We start from the raw sequence: 15,240 nt of genomic DNA on the forward strand, positions 1-15,240 counted from the left end.
ACTCCAGAGAGCCAAAAAGCATATTTTGGGTCTTAAAGTGGCATCACGTGTAATTTTTTTTTCTCCCTCCGCAATAGAAAACCCATGTGTTATTTTGACTTTATTAAGACACTGTTCATAAACCATTTTAATTTAGATGCTCAAGGCTGTTCTGTTGTTTTTTTGTGACAGAAATCCCAGCAGATATAACACTTCTGGAAAATATAAAGGAGTCACTGTCTTTTTTTTTTTTTCCTTGTGTCAAAGGTTAACTTAAAATATTAATGCTGCAAAGATTCATTTAAGATATTAAAACTGTTCAGGCAAGAATACATGTACATATTGTAATTACTTCCTTTTTCTTACAATTAAAGTAATTGGATTATATTTAATGAGCTATTTACATTTAATAATTAAGAAAAGACTTATCTTTCCAGTATTCCCCAAGTGCAGCAGAAGGGTGGGGGCACTCAGAGCTGTGATATAATTATCTAGGCGTGAGTTGAAACTGAAAGAGCAGTTGAGCTGTATAGAAAACACTTGGAACTGGTTTGTTCCTACTCTTTCATTAATCAAAATAGTTTAGTGTGTGTTAAAGAAGGGGAGGCTGAGCTTAGCTGCAAATGAGACAGAGTTTATCTGCTGAAAAGGAAGGTTAAAGTATGTTCAGACTTCAGGAATAAGTCATTTAGAAAAAAAACCACACCCTCTCTTTCCGTATTAATTACCGAGCGCTGCCCTAGAATGAAAATGTGCTGATGTATTGTGAGAGTTGTGCTTTGCACCGAGCGCTTTGTTAGTGCTAACAGGCACAAGCCTTCCCTCTTGCTGGAGGAGGCTGGTGTGAAGGAGAGGAAGAAAACATGCTATCCTCATTAGCAGTAATTCAGCCTGGGAATGAGCGATTCAGCGGCGTTTGCTTTAGCAGCCGCGCACCATTTGCAGAAGTTGGCCTGTGGTTCTGCGCAGGCATCCCCGGCGCGAGGCTCGGGTCCCTGCAGTCCCTCCCAGTGAGGCTGCTGGGAACGATGCTGCTTGTGTTGACACCTAAATTGCATCTCTTCTAGTCAAGACTTTTTGAAGTGAATTCAGTGCTGTTACAGACTTTGAGGCTTGGAAAATGAAATCTTGTGATTTTTTTTTTTCCAGAGCTCATTTTGCCTGGATTGGGACAGAAGCAAATGGATGACGTTGCCAACAAAAGCTCCTCAACCTTCACCTTTAAGGACTGGCTTTTGGGGCAGGGTGGCAATCCCGTTTTAGTAGACATCTCTCTCCTGGGTTGCTGTGACTGCTAACCCCGGTGGTTCTTACTGCTCAGGGGACCCATCTCCTGGGACCGGTTCTTTGAACAGTCTCACTGACTTTGGGCGGTGGTTTGGGCTCAGACCAGGTGTTGTTGGAGACCACCTGCCGATGGACTGAAACCTGCCCACTGATCCAGCCTCTCCCCACATACTCCTAAAATATTTGAGAGCCTATAGTGGGTTTTCTGTACCCGAGTACGCCAAAGCTACCTGTTGATTGAAGCTCGTGATACTACTCGGTATCATCCCTGACCTTGTATCCTTGCCAAAATTAATCGTCGGTCTAACAGAAAGCATTCTGTTCCCTTTGCTGCTCCTGTTTCCTAGGAAGCAACAAAGCCAGAGCTCTTCTGGCGCTGAAGGAGCCCTGCCTCTCTCCTGATGTATATCCTCACGGCAAAGACCTTGAAACCTTTCTGTTTCAGAGCTTTAATTCCTGTTGAATCAATAGTTCTGTATTCTGAGAATCAAATCCCTGTGACAACTCTCTTTAATTGAGCTAAACTGCATTTCTCTTGTCACATCTCTTCTAAAGTTTTATTTAAATGCATTTGTTCTGCCTGTATCCTAGTCAGGCATTGATAGGAACACCAGGTGACCCTCTTTGTTTAACTTGTTTTTCAGCTAAATGAATGGAAACATTAATTAGGGCAATGGTGGGTTTTTTTAGGAATAAAAAAAAAAGTCTAGGTCAAACTGCTGGCTGTATTTGTACTCACAACAGAAGCTAAGAGGATCTCTATGTTCCCCGTTAGTGACACCCCCATCCTTCCACCCCCAGCTTGATTTCTGCCAGCAGCTTCAAGCGAGTCCCTCTCCAGGAGAGCAGGCTGGCGTTTATTCCAGCAAGATCATCTTCAGTAAAGCTGATAACAAAAGTTTAAAAGGAAGAGCCAAATTTTCAGTCACACCTGTGCAATCCCCTTGAGGGCAGTAAATGATGATGATAATGCACGAGCCAGACAAAAAACGCAGAAAATGGCTTTCTGAGCCTCTTTTGCATTTTTCAGAGCCAGCAGACTGGAGGGAGGCGGGGGGCGGGGGGGAATGGGAGGGAAAAAAAAAAAAAGGAGGAAAAAAAAAAAGAGTATTTTTACTCCGGGAACTGAGCGGGCTGGATGTTTGTTGTCTCAAGGACTCCACAGTGCGCTGTACAATGCTTCGTTATTCTGCGAGATCAGGGCTGACGCTTCCTAGTGTCAGAACATCGCTGTGGAAATGTGCAGCGCTGCTCTTGCCCCACGCTAGTGCCGAAACACCTCTTTCGTAATGCCGGCAGATCGTATCTGCGAAGTTCTCGAGTTGGTGATTGAAGTGGATTATTAATATACAGAGGGGTTGTGTGTGGTTTTTTTTGCGCTTGGCTAACTGTGTTCTCCTGAAGGCCCCGTGTTTTCGGTAGATCCTGCTTCAGGAAAGCTTTTTGTGCGATGGTGGGTGAAAACGCAGCCTGCGCTTTCCATCTTAGCGGCTGGTAAGAGATGGTGGGCAACGTTTTCCCCGGAGCCCGGGGGGTTTTACCCGTGTGTCTCCCCCGTGGCTTTTGGGGAGAATAGACCACTGTGAAAGGAAGCAGCCCTGCAGCTGCCCTTCACTGCTGACTCCTGCTCAGCTGCTGGCAGGCTGGGCTCTTAATGACAGATGAGCCTGTGACGCGTTTTTGGGAATGAATACTTGTTACAGCTGGCGGGATGGAGTAGTTTGTGGCATCACATGGCAGTTTGCTCTATAATTTCACTCCCTATTGCTCGGATGCAGCACTGATTGCTAGGTCTCTCTCCGAGTGTGGAACTGTAGCATTTCTGATTGCTGCATCCCACTTCTCTGTGGCTGCATTGTGAGCTTGGATATAGCCCTGAGCACTCAGCAGAGCCTTCTGCTGAATTTTTTTTTTTTTTTTTTTTTTTCAGTTCTCCGTGTGTGTGTGGCTGCTGCTTCCCTTTCTGCTAGTCTTTTGGGGTTACATAAAAGCCAGTCTCTTTCTGGCCATTACAGCTACATGGGGGAGTAGTTACTGCTGAGAGAAGCTTGAAATTTGAAGCAGAGTTGTCACAGACATTAGAAAGAACAGTCAGTCTGCGTTGGCAAGCTACTGAGTTAAGTCTCATTTCATACTGATGGGAATTTCAGATCTGATTATCTCCTTTCTCCCTCATTCCCAAACCTGCTGGTGTGTCTAATCCCCCGATGGGTACTCCTAAAGGCTGCTCTCCAAGACGCTTAGCTGAAGGCTTGGTCTCCTCGTCTCTGCTGCTTGTTTGTGTCCAGGCAGAGGATTTTGTAAGCCCTGCTGAGGGCAGGGTGATTGGTCACCCTGACGTACTTGAAAATCAAGCCTAATTTCCCTTCCTTTCCCCAAAAATGTGCTCTGTCCTCCTTAGGTGCTTTGTGCTACACCAGACACTATGACAGATGATATCACTGCTGGGGTCCAGATTTATTTGCAGATGGTCCCTGATCTAAGAGGTTGTGTGTCACATTGAGTGGGGAATTACCCAGGTGACTCCCAGTAATGCTATGCTAGCTGGTCAAATACCAGTGAGAAGAACCTTGCCAGATCTCTCCCTCCAACTCGCCTGTTATTTACAGCTCTTTGTGTGCATTGCATACACACATCTCACCTTGTAGTTCTGCCTGCCTTCTCCTCTGCACCGCGGTGTTGACTGTGCTATCTGCCTGCTGTACAAAAAAAAAAAAAGGCTGGTTCCTCTCTTGCTGTGCAGTGCTGTTTTCTGCTCTGCTCCAAACTGCTTGTTAAGGAGTATTTGCTCCGAGTTGCTGTTTTCAGTTGACAGAACTCGCATTGGAAAGCAAATACTCAATCCTAAAATGTCCCTGTATTGCTTCTCAATACTTGTAATCAAAGTCTGTCTCCTTTATTGTTCGTAACAATTGTCCAATTTTACTGTGCCAGCCCTATTTATTAAAAATAGTCAATAAGACGCAGCTTTGTGCGAAGGGTTTATAGACTGGCAGTTCTTGTTTGAAACAAACCAATTGTACTTGATTCTAATCCAGCACTGGGATTCCTGAGTGATCTGCTACAGCAGAGCTCATGGGGAGAGCAGTCGATGACTTGCTGATAAGAAATCTCAGAGCAGCACACTTATCTTGAGTTTACCTCGTGCTTTGCTCAAAGTGCTGGATTCGGAAAGGCAAAAATTGCAAGTTGCATTTTATGTTTTCCCCCCTCTTTATGGTCCTGTGTTGTGCCACGCTTGTTCCCCAGCACCCCAAGAGTATTTACAGAAATAGTTGCCAAAGTCAGAATCTGTTGAAAAACTGGTGAGCAAGGCATTCAAGGTGAGAGCTTGTTGTTGAGGGCGCGGGGTGTTGGATCGGCAGCCACGTGAAGAAGCACTATGCACGGATTCTGCTTTTTTGGAGAAATATGAGGTGTCTGAGACCACCGTGTGTGCAGCGCGCAAGCACAGGAAAGGAAGGGTGATGCCGAGCAAAAGCCCAGTGAATCCTGGAAAAGAGGTGCCAGTTGTGGCTGGAAGATTGATAGGAATGTAGGAGCGGTGAACTCAGCTTCCAGGGCTTTTGTCGTGCTCAGCAAACTTTTTCTGGGCCGGCGTGGGGCTGCGGAGCGGGCCAGGGCTTGGCAACGCATGCGTAAGCATTTTGGGAGAGGGGAAATTATGAGGAATTCTGGCAATGCCCGGCTGGAGGTGGGGCAGCGTACAGCTGCGGGGAGGCAAGGGGAAAAGAGCTACGGGGCGAAGCTGGGCTTTTCGGATGGTTTGGCTTTTAGTCACTGCCGTCATAACAAGGCTTGGAGCCTCCTTTGATTCAAGCCGTGACTTGGAGACTTCAGAGAAAATGCTTGCCGTGAGCAGGTAGGAAGGTTCTGATTCAAGTGGGAGAGAAAAATCATTTGTTACTGTAACAAAAGCCCTTACTTCTTGTTTTTAAGAAGGTGTGAAGCGCGGCGGTTGGGAGGATGAGTATTTTGAACGTCAATTGATGCAGCAGCGCTTGTGGATTTGGCATTCACTTCGGCCCATTTCCTTACGGCTCTCCCAACCAGCGTTATTCCGCAACCAGCAAAGATCATTTAACTTCTTTCCTCACATAGCTAACGCTGTGTTTCAATTTGCTGCCTTTCTTTGTTTTCCATATTCATTAGAAATCTGTTGCAGACAGTTTTCTGTTTCTTGAAGGCAGTTTCCTTTTCCTTTTAACATACACGATCTCTCCCATTACCGTGGGATCAGGACAGGTCCTCTGTGCCCATGACGTGCCATTCTTGCAGCTTCTTAAAAAAGGTGTATGCACCCCAGACTCTACTACTGAAACAAATCTAATCTTCAATATTAATAAGCAAGTGGAAACGCTTATCTTTGCTTGAAAGATAAGGATTTTTGGCCTCACAATTCATTTAGCTTCCTTCTGAATGGTAGGATTTAGTTATAATATATGGTCTGCGGTAGTTACGTGACAGTGACTAATGCCTGATGACCAGTCTGGCTAGCTGGGGTGGAAAACTGCTGTGCTGTTATGCCCTGACCACTGAAAGTAAAGCGGTTCTGGATGGCCCTTGCTTGGTAGCATGCTGTCAATCGGTTTCTTAATGACTCTCTTAAAAGAAGAAAAGCAAGGGCCTCCTGGAAAGCTTTTTTTAGGGCTGTCCCTTCCTTGTTTCATTTACTGTGTCTCTTCCCTGCCCCCAGCCGCGTGCCTTGTGCTGTCTCCAGTGTTTTGCTTCCTCCTTCTCTGCTCTCATACCTTGTCCCTTCTCCGCACTTGATTTTCTGCCCCACCTGGCTGCCGCTTTCGAAATACACCACTTATTTTCCAATCCAGACTATTAATCTTTGTCCCACCCACTCATGAGGCATGAAGGTTTTACAGGAGCCCATTAGCTGTTATCTCTATACCTACCCTCCAAAGGCTCACAGGGAAAAATGAGGTCTAACAGTGAAGTGCCTTCTTGTGGGTCGTGGCCTGCTCTTTTTGCTAACATTGGCACCAGGCTCTGGTTGTAGGTCCCAGATTTCCTATCTGCCTGCCTCCACCCTACAAAAACATCTGAAACCTTGAAGCTCCTTGTCCTTCCGCTCAGAGGAGAGGAAATTTTGCTTTAAAATGCCTCTTATCCCAGAGGCTGCTGGGAGAGCCGAAGGGTGGTTGTCCACAGCCCATCCTGTCCTCTCTGCCTCGCTCATCTCCGGTGCTCCACGGGGTTAATCTCTTCTGTTAGTTGGACTGCTGCTTGCTGGATCCTGACTGGTTTTAGGAGCAGCAGCGGGGCAGCAGAGCCGTCCCTGTCGCCTTGGGAAGAAGCGGCGCTGCCGTACTCTTTGCGAGGAGGGCTGTCGTAGCGATCACGAGGGCGAAACTCTTGATTCTGCAGTGGAGTGTGGCAGGCTGTGCTGGGAGGGTGGGGGTGGCTGGCAGGATGAGCCAGGCTATAAAGGGAGTGTTTTTCTTAGCCCTTATCTCTGCTGTCTTGCACCGGTGCAAATTCATAATGTACATGTGCTGTACCATTGTTATTTAAAAAAAAAAAAAAGAAAAGCGACTTTCACCACTAGTACTTTACTTTCAAAACATGCTTTGAAGGCAAACACTTTCGGGGGAGCTGTATATAGACCACATATTCTGAGCCTTTGTTTATTGGTGGGTATTTGGGGCGCTACCCCATTTTCTGCCCTGTTCTCCCCATACTTGCAGAGATTAGTGTTACCTGCATCTATCTGACCTGGCTACCTATCATCTTTGGGGGTTTTTTGTCTCTTTTTATACATGCATGCTCACATCTCTTCCCCCCCTTACAGCCTTATTTTTCCTCTTGCTGTTTTCCTTCTGTCTGTCCTGCACCTTGGAAGGTTTCCAGCCGGGCTTGGTGGATGGGCTGTCCACTCTGGCTCTGCAGATCCCACCGCCTGTGCTCCCTGGCCGAGCCCTGGGGAAGCACGAAGGGGGAGAAGCTGGATGCAGACAGCCTGCAAATGCTGCCTTGTTTATGAGAGCTGCTTGTTGGTGCAGACTGCAGTCTGGGGGGAGCTGGGAAAGTTTGTCTGGCATAAAGCGCTAAAGCTGACAAAAGATTGTAGGGCTTGGGCTGTAATCGATAAAACACGGGGTATTTAGAAGCGAAGGTCAGAGTCCTTCCTTAGTTCGCCCTGTTCTTTAAATATCCCAGTAGTTACTGATGGCTGCTGCAGTGCTTGGACACAGTGAAGAACAACACGGACTTTCAGTCCTCGGAGAGTCTCTGCTTTGATATTTTTGGATGCAGATCTCGCTCCTCTCTTCTATAAGGTGTACGGTTTTTGGGGACCCTTTTCTTGCGCAGGGACATGCAGGCGAAATCCCTCGTGGAGAGGCATTACAAAATGGCAACCTACATCTGCTTGTCTGGGAGATATCCGTGTGCCCGGTATGCTGCGGCTCTTGAACTCCTCTGCCTTAATGGGTCAAATTTAGCAATTCAAAATCTGGCTTGTGAGGTAATTAGGAGGGATAATGCCCACTTCTTCCTCTTAACACCCTGATAGAAAAGCATCCAGGAAGGACTCCTGGACCTCAAAGATAAGCTGCCAGCTGCCACAGAGACTATCAAAGGGTGGCTCAAAGTCAAGAGCAAACAGCTGATTTTTTATGGTTCTTGGGTTTTTGCTGTTGGTGACAGGAAGCCATGTTCCCCAAGCTGTTAGCTTCCTGTTTTATTTTTACACCCAGCCCGAGCAGATCAGCATGCCTATCACATGGGAGCTGGCTGCTTCTCTTGGGTTGTTCCTCAGCTGACCTAGAAAAGTGATTCTTTCCCCTTCTAAATTAATCAAGAAGTTGGGATGTATTTGCTTTCACTTAGTCTTAAAGATTTCAGGCGTGTATCATGCTCCTTGTTCTGAGCTGTTTACCCAAGTTTCTTCCTTTCTCTTGGAGGCGGACGGTCTTGAGAGGGGAGACACTGGTTGTTTCAACGTTTTGGCCTGTTGGCAAAGGAGAGTTTTGTTAGTTCAAGGCACTGACCTGCACATAAAAGCGTTTTCTGTCCAAAGCATAACTTCCGGACACTTATTTTTTTCTTCTTTTTTTTATTTTATTATTTTTTTTAAAGAACTGGAAGTTTGTCCTTACTGTTGTACAATCAATCTTGACTTCTTTCTGAGCGCACTCTAGTCCTGCATCCTGATTAGAGCTCCCTCAACGTTTAACTGCTGTAGCATGAAAACAATGGTCCAGTGTAAACCTCGGCCCCGGGGGATTTCCCAAGGGAAGAGGGGTGCAGCCTGCAGGATAAGGAACAGTCACCAGAAAGTTTCCTGGTCAGCTGCAAGCGCTTCCTGTTGTTTCAGGAGAGCCCTGTCTGAGGGAGGCACCACGCATGCTTTGGTGTGCTGGAAGAAGCTGGGTTGTCTTTTTTTTTTTTTTTTTTTTAAAAACATCTCCCGTCTTCATCCTCTCGGTTTAAGCAAACCTATTGATTGCAAGTTTCAGATATTTCTGAAGAAGAGCTTGTAAGACTCGCCAAAGACGCTGTGCGTGAGCGCGGGAGGAAGGAGACCGCTCGGTGGCAGCGGATGGGTAGGAAGGGAACAACGGCTGCGGTGATGCCAGCAGCACCTTGCGTGTGGGCGAAGATGTGTAGTTTTCCATCTCTGCCTCTGTACCTGAGCTGGTGGGGCTTTGCTGTCACTGCAAGTCATAGAACAGCAGGATCTTTATTTCTGATGAACCAGTTTTATAAGGGTGGGGAGGGGGGGAAAGAAGGCTTATAAATAAAGCCATTTGAGAGCAGGAAAAACGAACACCATGGCTCTGGTGTGCCTGGAATTTGCGGTTGAGTAATCCTTTCCTGTTTCTTTTTTGGGTTGTTTTTCATCTTTCAGAACAGTGCCTGAAGCAGGTCCACCATGCCGTTAGTAACGAGGAACATTGAGCCAAGGCACCTGTGCCGTCAGACGTTGCCTAGCGTTCGAAGCGAGCTGGAATGCATGACCAACATCACCCTGGCAAATGTCATTCGACAGCTGGGCAGCCTGAGTGAGTACCATGGCGAGCCTGTGCGTTGCCCTCAGGAGTCGCTAGTGCTCTTTATTTAGCTCCCTTTCTACTCTCGTGTTCCTATTTCTCCCCCATCTGCCTTCCCTGGGTAATGCTAAAATGTTTTCCTAAAGAAATCTGATGCTAATTTCATATCCCTGGTCCCACTGCCTTCCTATCTAAGAGAAAATGGGGGGTGTGGGGTGTGTATGTGTGCGTGCGTGTGTGAGAGGCTGCAGCGAAACTGCAGATGGAAGGATGGAGCACAACTCAGGCTTGTAAAATGGGAGGCTCTCCCAGCAGCCAGGATCTTGTGTCAGAGAATGTGCCTGTAATTGCACGCGCTACTAAATGGAGCTTGACTGTGTTGAATCTACAGTGTGTCAGTAGTCTTATTTTTAATGAAAGATAATTAAAGCGCGCACGCAGGAGCTGCCTGTTTGCCCCTGCTGTTTGTTGTGTTGCAAGACCCAAAGTCCCCAGTCTGAGCCAAGCGTTGCTTCCGGAGTATTGGGGGTTTGGGGCCGCTCGTGCAAATGGCAGCACGAGCCGTAGCGATGCCTAGCTCAGCTCTCCGGTGGGCTCACCAATAGCCTTGTAAAGGCTGGAGGGAAAACGTGGGCCTACATGCGCTAGGAGAAACAAAGTTAATTGTGGTCTCTCCAGGATGATTCTTCCCTCTGCTGAAATGCTCTGGATTCTGATTAGCCACCTCTGCCCTTGAAGCAAGACTCTGGTAATCGAATTCGTATATTGTTTAGCTTCTCTGTGGTGTCTGCGGGCGCTTCTGCTTGCTCTGCAAAGCAAGCCCCTCGTCTTCGGCCATAGCGTGAATGTGGCAGGGAAAGTTTGGGTGCAGCCTCTTTGCAGCAGTGAAAACCATGGCTGTCGCTAAAATCTGGGCCTGTGTTTGCTGCCAGGCGATATCACATTCTGTTGGGTTGTAGAAATGTCACTGCACAGGCAAGACCAGTCTCTCTGCTCGCGTTCAACTGGCCCTTGTTCATTTGTTAGGTCTTGTAGCCAAGATGGTTGTGGAGTGTGAGTAAAATCCATCTCGTGCATGTGAAATGATGAGGAAGAAGGCAGGAAAGCTGTGCAGATCCCAGCCGCGGAGAAAGCTAATCCCAGTCCAACGGCACGCAGTGGGTTAGTGTGACAGAGCCGTGGTGAGAGCCTTCAGGTTTAGACCTTCTTTGCGTAGCTCCGAGATTCAAAGCTTCTCTGCTTCTGCCTCGTCAGAGAAGGTGAAGTGCTGGAAGCCAAATTGCAGCCCGGTTTCTTGGTCGGGAAGGCACCCTGGGAGCCTCGCTCGGCGATGTGGGGAGGGAGGTGCGTGCTGCTGGACCAATCGCAGATACCTCGAGGAGAGCGCTGGAGGGAGAACTCGGGAGAGGTGGCTCTTGCTGACACTCGCGTGCTTGTCTGTAGGAGGGGAGCGAGGCAGGTGGGGAGGAAATGCTGAGCACTGTCTCTTATCCGCTTCCCTAGGGTCAGCAGTATTTTAAATGAAGCAATATTTAGACTAACTGCTACAGAACGCTCGCACCCAAATGACCAAACTCCTGCCCCCTCGCTCCTTTTCTCTTCTGAAAAATAAATCTGCTCCTTCCTCGTACATTGAATATTACAGGAACGTAAAGCAGGTTCAGTAGGCTGTGACAGCCCTGTCAAGTGAATAATCAGCCATGCCTAGTGCACCACAGTCTCTTTACAAAGATGCAAACATAAATCTTGTCAAACTTTCATATTCCAGTGAGTTTACCCTTCGTTACTATCACAGCTGGTAGCACTTTGTATAAGTCGACTGTGCGTTTGTGTGATTTTATAGAATCCACAAGCTAAAGATGGAAAGACCTATTAAATCATGCCGTCTGTCTTCCTGCCAGTGCATGACAAAGATAATTCTGATCGTAAGCTGCACTTTTGCAGTCAAAATAACTAAACCAAAAAATTAATCTCTGCCTTACCCCATCTAAGAGTGTACATGAAACACAGAACGATATGCGAGATGCTGGATGATAACTCTGTACAGGCAGGGGAATACGGACTATCCCTTCTCTCCCTCCAGGGTCAAAACCGGGATATATAATGCTGTTTATGTATTGTTTTATGCTTGAAACATCCTACTCAGCATTGCGAACCAAAGACTTTCTTTTTTTCCCTATGCTTGTTACAGTTCCTTGTGAAATTCAGAAATGATTTTCTGTTCCCATTAAAGTAGAAACCAAATTACAACTTTCCTTTTTTGAACTGTTGCTGGGAGATAAACGTTCAGGCTCTTTGGTCAAATAGGAGAGCTGGTCTTGTGCTGATGTTGAACATGGAGAGTGCTTTGTGAAACCTGGCTATAGCCAGAGCTACCTGGCCCTTAGGTTTCCAGAAATAAAATCCCTCTCATGAGTTTGGGGAAAGCTCTTTGGGCTTGTTAATGGAACATGTGTGGAGTCTGTAGTGTCTAGGGGAGTGGAAGGAGGAGGTCAGTTGAAGTTAACTTCCAGCATTTGCTTTCTGCAAACACTTCAAGCTGGCATTGCCACCAAAAGGGGTGGAGGAGGTTGATTTTTAACCTGGCTGGTTCCTCGTGCTTAGCAGTGTGAGGAGAACTGCACAGGAGTACGACAAGTAGCTGATATGTCACTTTAGATAGCTAAAAGTATTTGTGCTGCTGGGCTTTGGGGGATGTCCTCGCGTTGCCTTGTGGAAGGGGTGCTTGTCTTTCTGATGTGACTCATTGCAGACAACCAGATTTTCCAAAAATTGCAGTTAAAGTTAGGCTTCCAACTGGTTATCCTTTCCTGAATGTCGGAGAGGATCTTTAGGAGTAACAGATTCCAGAACAAACTGTTGACCATATGATGATGCACTTCAAAACCAGACTGCTTATTGGGAGCAGCCTTGTACTCAACAGCCGTGGCTGGAAATGTTTCCCATCAGTGGGAACTCCATGGGCCTGTGTCTGCTGTCAGTGCCAAGTCTGTTCTGATCAGTGTTGTCCTCAGCGTGGTTAGGGCTCCCTGGCTTGGGTTATGCCTGAGAGCAGAACAAAAAGACAGTACTCATTGTAAGTTCTTGGTTTTCTTCCAGTTCTCCCATCTCTGTCTACCTGTGGTCATTTCTTGTTGCATGCGTAGATTTTTAAACTCTTAAGGACAGGGGACATCTTTTTGTTACGCTTGTAAGTGGTGCAGTGAGCTCCTGATCCAAGCCCCTAGGCGCTCTCGCAGTCCAAACGATGGATGGTGTTTGTCATAGCAGCCCACTGGGCAATCCAAGCTGTTACAGAGAGAATATCCCTGTTTGAGAAGTTCCCCTTTGGTTTTGATTTAGAATAAACGTGAATGCATCAGTTTTTCAGACACTGCCACCTGAAGGAACAAAAGGGTCAGTGCTTTCGTCTGTGGTTACGGCTCAGGCTTTAGGATCAAGGACTGGGTCTGCTCTCTAGTTCCAGAGTACTTTGAGCTTGTAAATATGTGCCAGTTACCCTGGAGGCAGGCCTGCTGGAGACTGGGAGCCTTTGAGATTCTCCAGAGCAATAAAAATCTAACTGTACTTGCTTGTCTAATAAACAGAACAGCAGAGAATCCAGATTGAGACCCGTATAGTGCTGTCAGCCCTCTTTATTTTGTTACTTTAATAATGACTTGAAAGTATGTCTCGATTGTTTCTTTACTGCTTGAAGATTCCTTGAAAATGTCAGGTTTTGGTGGAACAGAGCGTTTTCTTCCTCGATGTTAAACTCAACCCTGGCAAACTTGAAAAGAATCATGGTTCATTCTTTCTTTCTCCTTTCTTCAAGAAAAAAGCTGGGAGACTGAATAGGGTCTGATGTGGTTCACGAGGGTAATGTGGATGCTTTCATATTCCAGGTAAATTTGCAGAAGACATATTTGGAGAGTTGTTTACTCAAGCCAACACCTTTGCCTCTCGGGTGAGCATTCTAGTCGAAAGAGTTGACCGCTTGCAAGTCAAAGTCACTCAGCTGGATCCCAAAGAGGAAGAAGGTAATGGAGTGGAGCACAGTCCTTGCAGACCAAGCGTGGTAAAGATTCTCATTGCGTCAGCATGGTTGGTTCACGGCCATAAAACGAGCACGATGCTGCGATGGGTGTTGGAACGTCTTCTCTGGGACTAAGAGGGACTGTTTCTTCCCCTCCTGAAAAAACACCGTGCTGCTCATGTGGGTAGCCTTTCTGGCAGAGTCTAGATTTGCTTGTTAGCAAGTCTCCATGTGGAAACTCGCTTTTTGACAGTCCGATAGCGGTGCTTTTCTTGAGTCTTGGTCACGGGGGTTCAAAACCGCATTGGCAACTCTCAAGAGAGCCGTGTCTGTACAGCAGTGGATCTTGGCACGGTGTGATCGGAGATTTGCTGGGTTTCCCAAGAGATCTGTGGGAAAAGGAACCTGACCTTAAGAAGTGCTTAGCATGCCAAGAACTCCAACTGAAATCAGATGTTCACTACTTGATCTTCAGTGTCATTGGCCTGGGTCAAGCTGTTCTTCACTTGCTCTCTCCTCTTTCTTATAGTCTCCCTGCAAGGCATTAACACCAGGAAGGCCTTCAAAAGCTCCACTACTCAGGACCAGAAGCTCTTTGACAGAGATTCCCTCCCCGTGCCTGTCCTTGAAACCTATAGGACCTGCAATACTCCTCCACCTCTCAACATTCTCTCACCTTACAGGTACGGCTACAATACTTTCTTGGCCCCGTGCTCTCTTGCAGAGGAGTACTTCATCCTCCCAACCCACCAAGGAGGTCATTTCCCATCCCGTGCTGTATTGAAGTAGCCATTTCCAATGGGAAATTGAGTTGCTAAACTGAGATCCACCAGGAAATCTCCATCCTCTGGATTACGTGAAACTTTGCTTCTGGGGCTGTACAAATGAGCGTAGCTAGAAAATTATATATTTGGTTACCTGCTGCCACTTTTGTGACTGCCTTGGGGCAAGGCTTGGCTGGCACTGCATAAACATGCTAGGTGTTGTGCAGATGATGCATTTTTCTTGTGCTTCTCTGTAGCCCTGTGGCTCCTTTCCAGAAAGCCGCAGTGCAAACTGCAGAGCATATATCTGTAAATGGCTCTCACCCAGGTGGGTGCAGCAGACTCCTGTAGATCTGGAGATGTTTTCTGTGGCCTTCTGTTCCTGGTCTGAGACATCTGATGTGACCTACGTTGTCTGTGTAACCAGTTCTCCTGAGCAGTCCTGCTCCGATTTCATCTTGTAGGTGGTAGAGTAAAGGGGGTCAGAATACAGAGACTTAGCCCACATCCATAAATATCTTTTGAACAGGTAAAAAGTAATTACAGATAGCTGGAGGCAGCTGCCTTCTGCCAGACGCGGCTGCACTGCAAAGTAGGAGGAGAGTGTGTGTGTGTGTGTGTGTGCTCGCTCATGAGTTTCAAGGACGCTGCTGGTCTGATTTAGGGTTCCTGAGCTGGAGAAGGTTTTTTTCACACCAAAAATACAACACAAACAAGTGGGAGTTGAAGTGAGAGACCTGCTGCTGTCTTGGTGATTGTTCAGAGCAGTTTGAGCTCTTCAGGTGCTGAGTAATGGAGAGTTTGTGTAAAGGCAAAAGCGATGGCAAGTGGGAGAGCCAGGACAAGGGAAGGTGTGGGTCCGCTGCCTGTTCTGAAATGGGGGACAGAGGAGAGAGCAGCGTGTTTGACCTTCTCGCTGCAGACTTTTAAACTGTCATCTGGGGTTGTGCCTTGTGTTTTCTTTGGGCTTCAAACAAATGTGTGACTTGGTCCTTGTGTGTTTTCCCCCCCCCCCCTCCCTGTTCTAGGGATGATGGCAAAGAGGCACTTAAATTCTACACAGATCCTTCATATTTCTTTGACCTTTGGAAAGAGAAAATGCTTCAAGACACCAAGGATATTATGAAAGAGAAGCGGAAACATAGGGTGAGGAAATGGGAGATCTCTGCCAGCAGAGGCATGTCAGGGA

General features: G+C 47.0%; 1 protein-coding gene across 2 annotated transcripts in view; it reads left to right on the forward strand.

The window, feature by feature from the left end:
* Positions 1-15,240, forward strand: part of WASF2 (WASP family member 2) — a 33,335-nt gene that overhangs the window by 7,754 nt on the left and 10,341 nt on the right. Inside the window, exons 1-5 of one of the 2 annotated variants that reach the window (XM_074894415.1) lie at positions 7,275-8,825; positions 9,131-9,284; positions 13,157-13,291; positions 13,817-13,970; positions 15,080-15,197. In XM_074894415.1, coding sequence (XP_074750516.1) covers positions 9,155-9,284; positions 13,157-13,291; positions 13,817-13,970; positions 15,080-15,197 — 537 coding nt within the window. In that variant the 5' untranslated portion in view covers positions 7,275-8,825; positions 9,131-9,154. Of the gene's footprint in view, positions 1-7,274; positions 8,826-9,130; positions 9,285-13,156; positions 13,292-13,816; positions 13,971-15,079; positions 15,198-15,240 lie in introns of those variants that run through there. The other variant, XM_074894414.1, reaches the window with a different exon arrangement.

This window comes from Strix uralensis, chromosome 25 (genome assembly GCF_047716275.1).
Source record: "Strix uralensis isolate ZFMK-TIS-50842 chromosome 25, bStrUra1, whole genome shotgun sequence".
NCBI lineage: Eukaryota > Metazoa > Chordata > Aves > Strigiformes > Strigidae > Strix > Strix uralensis.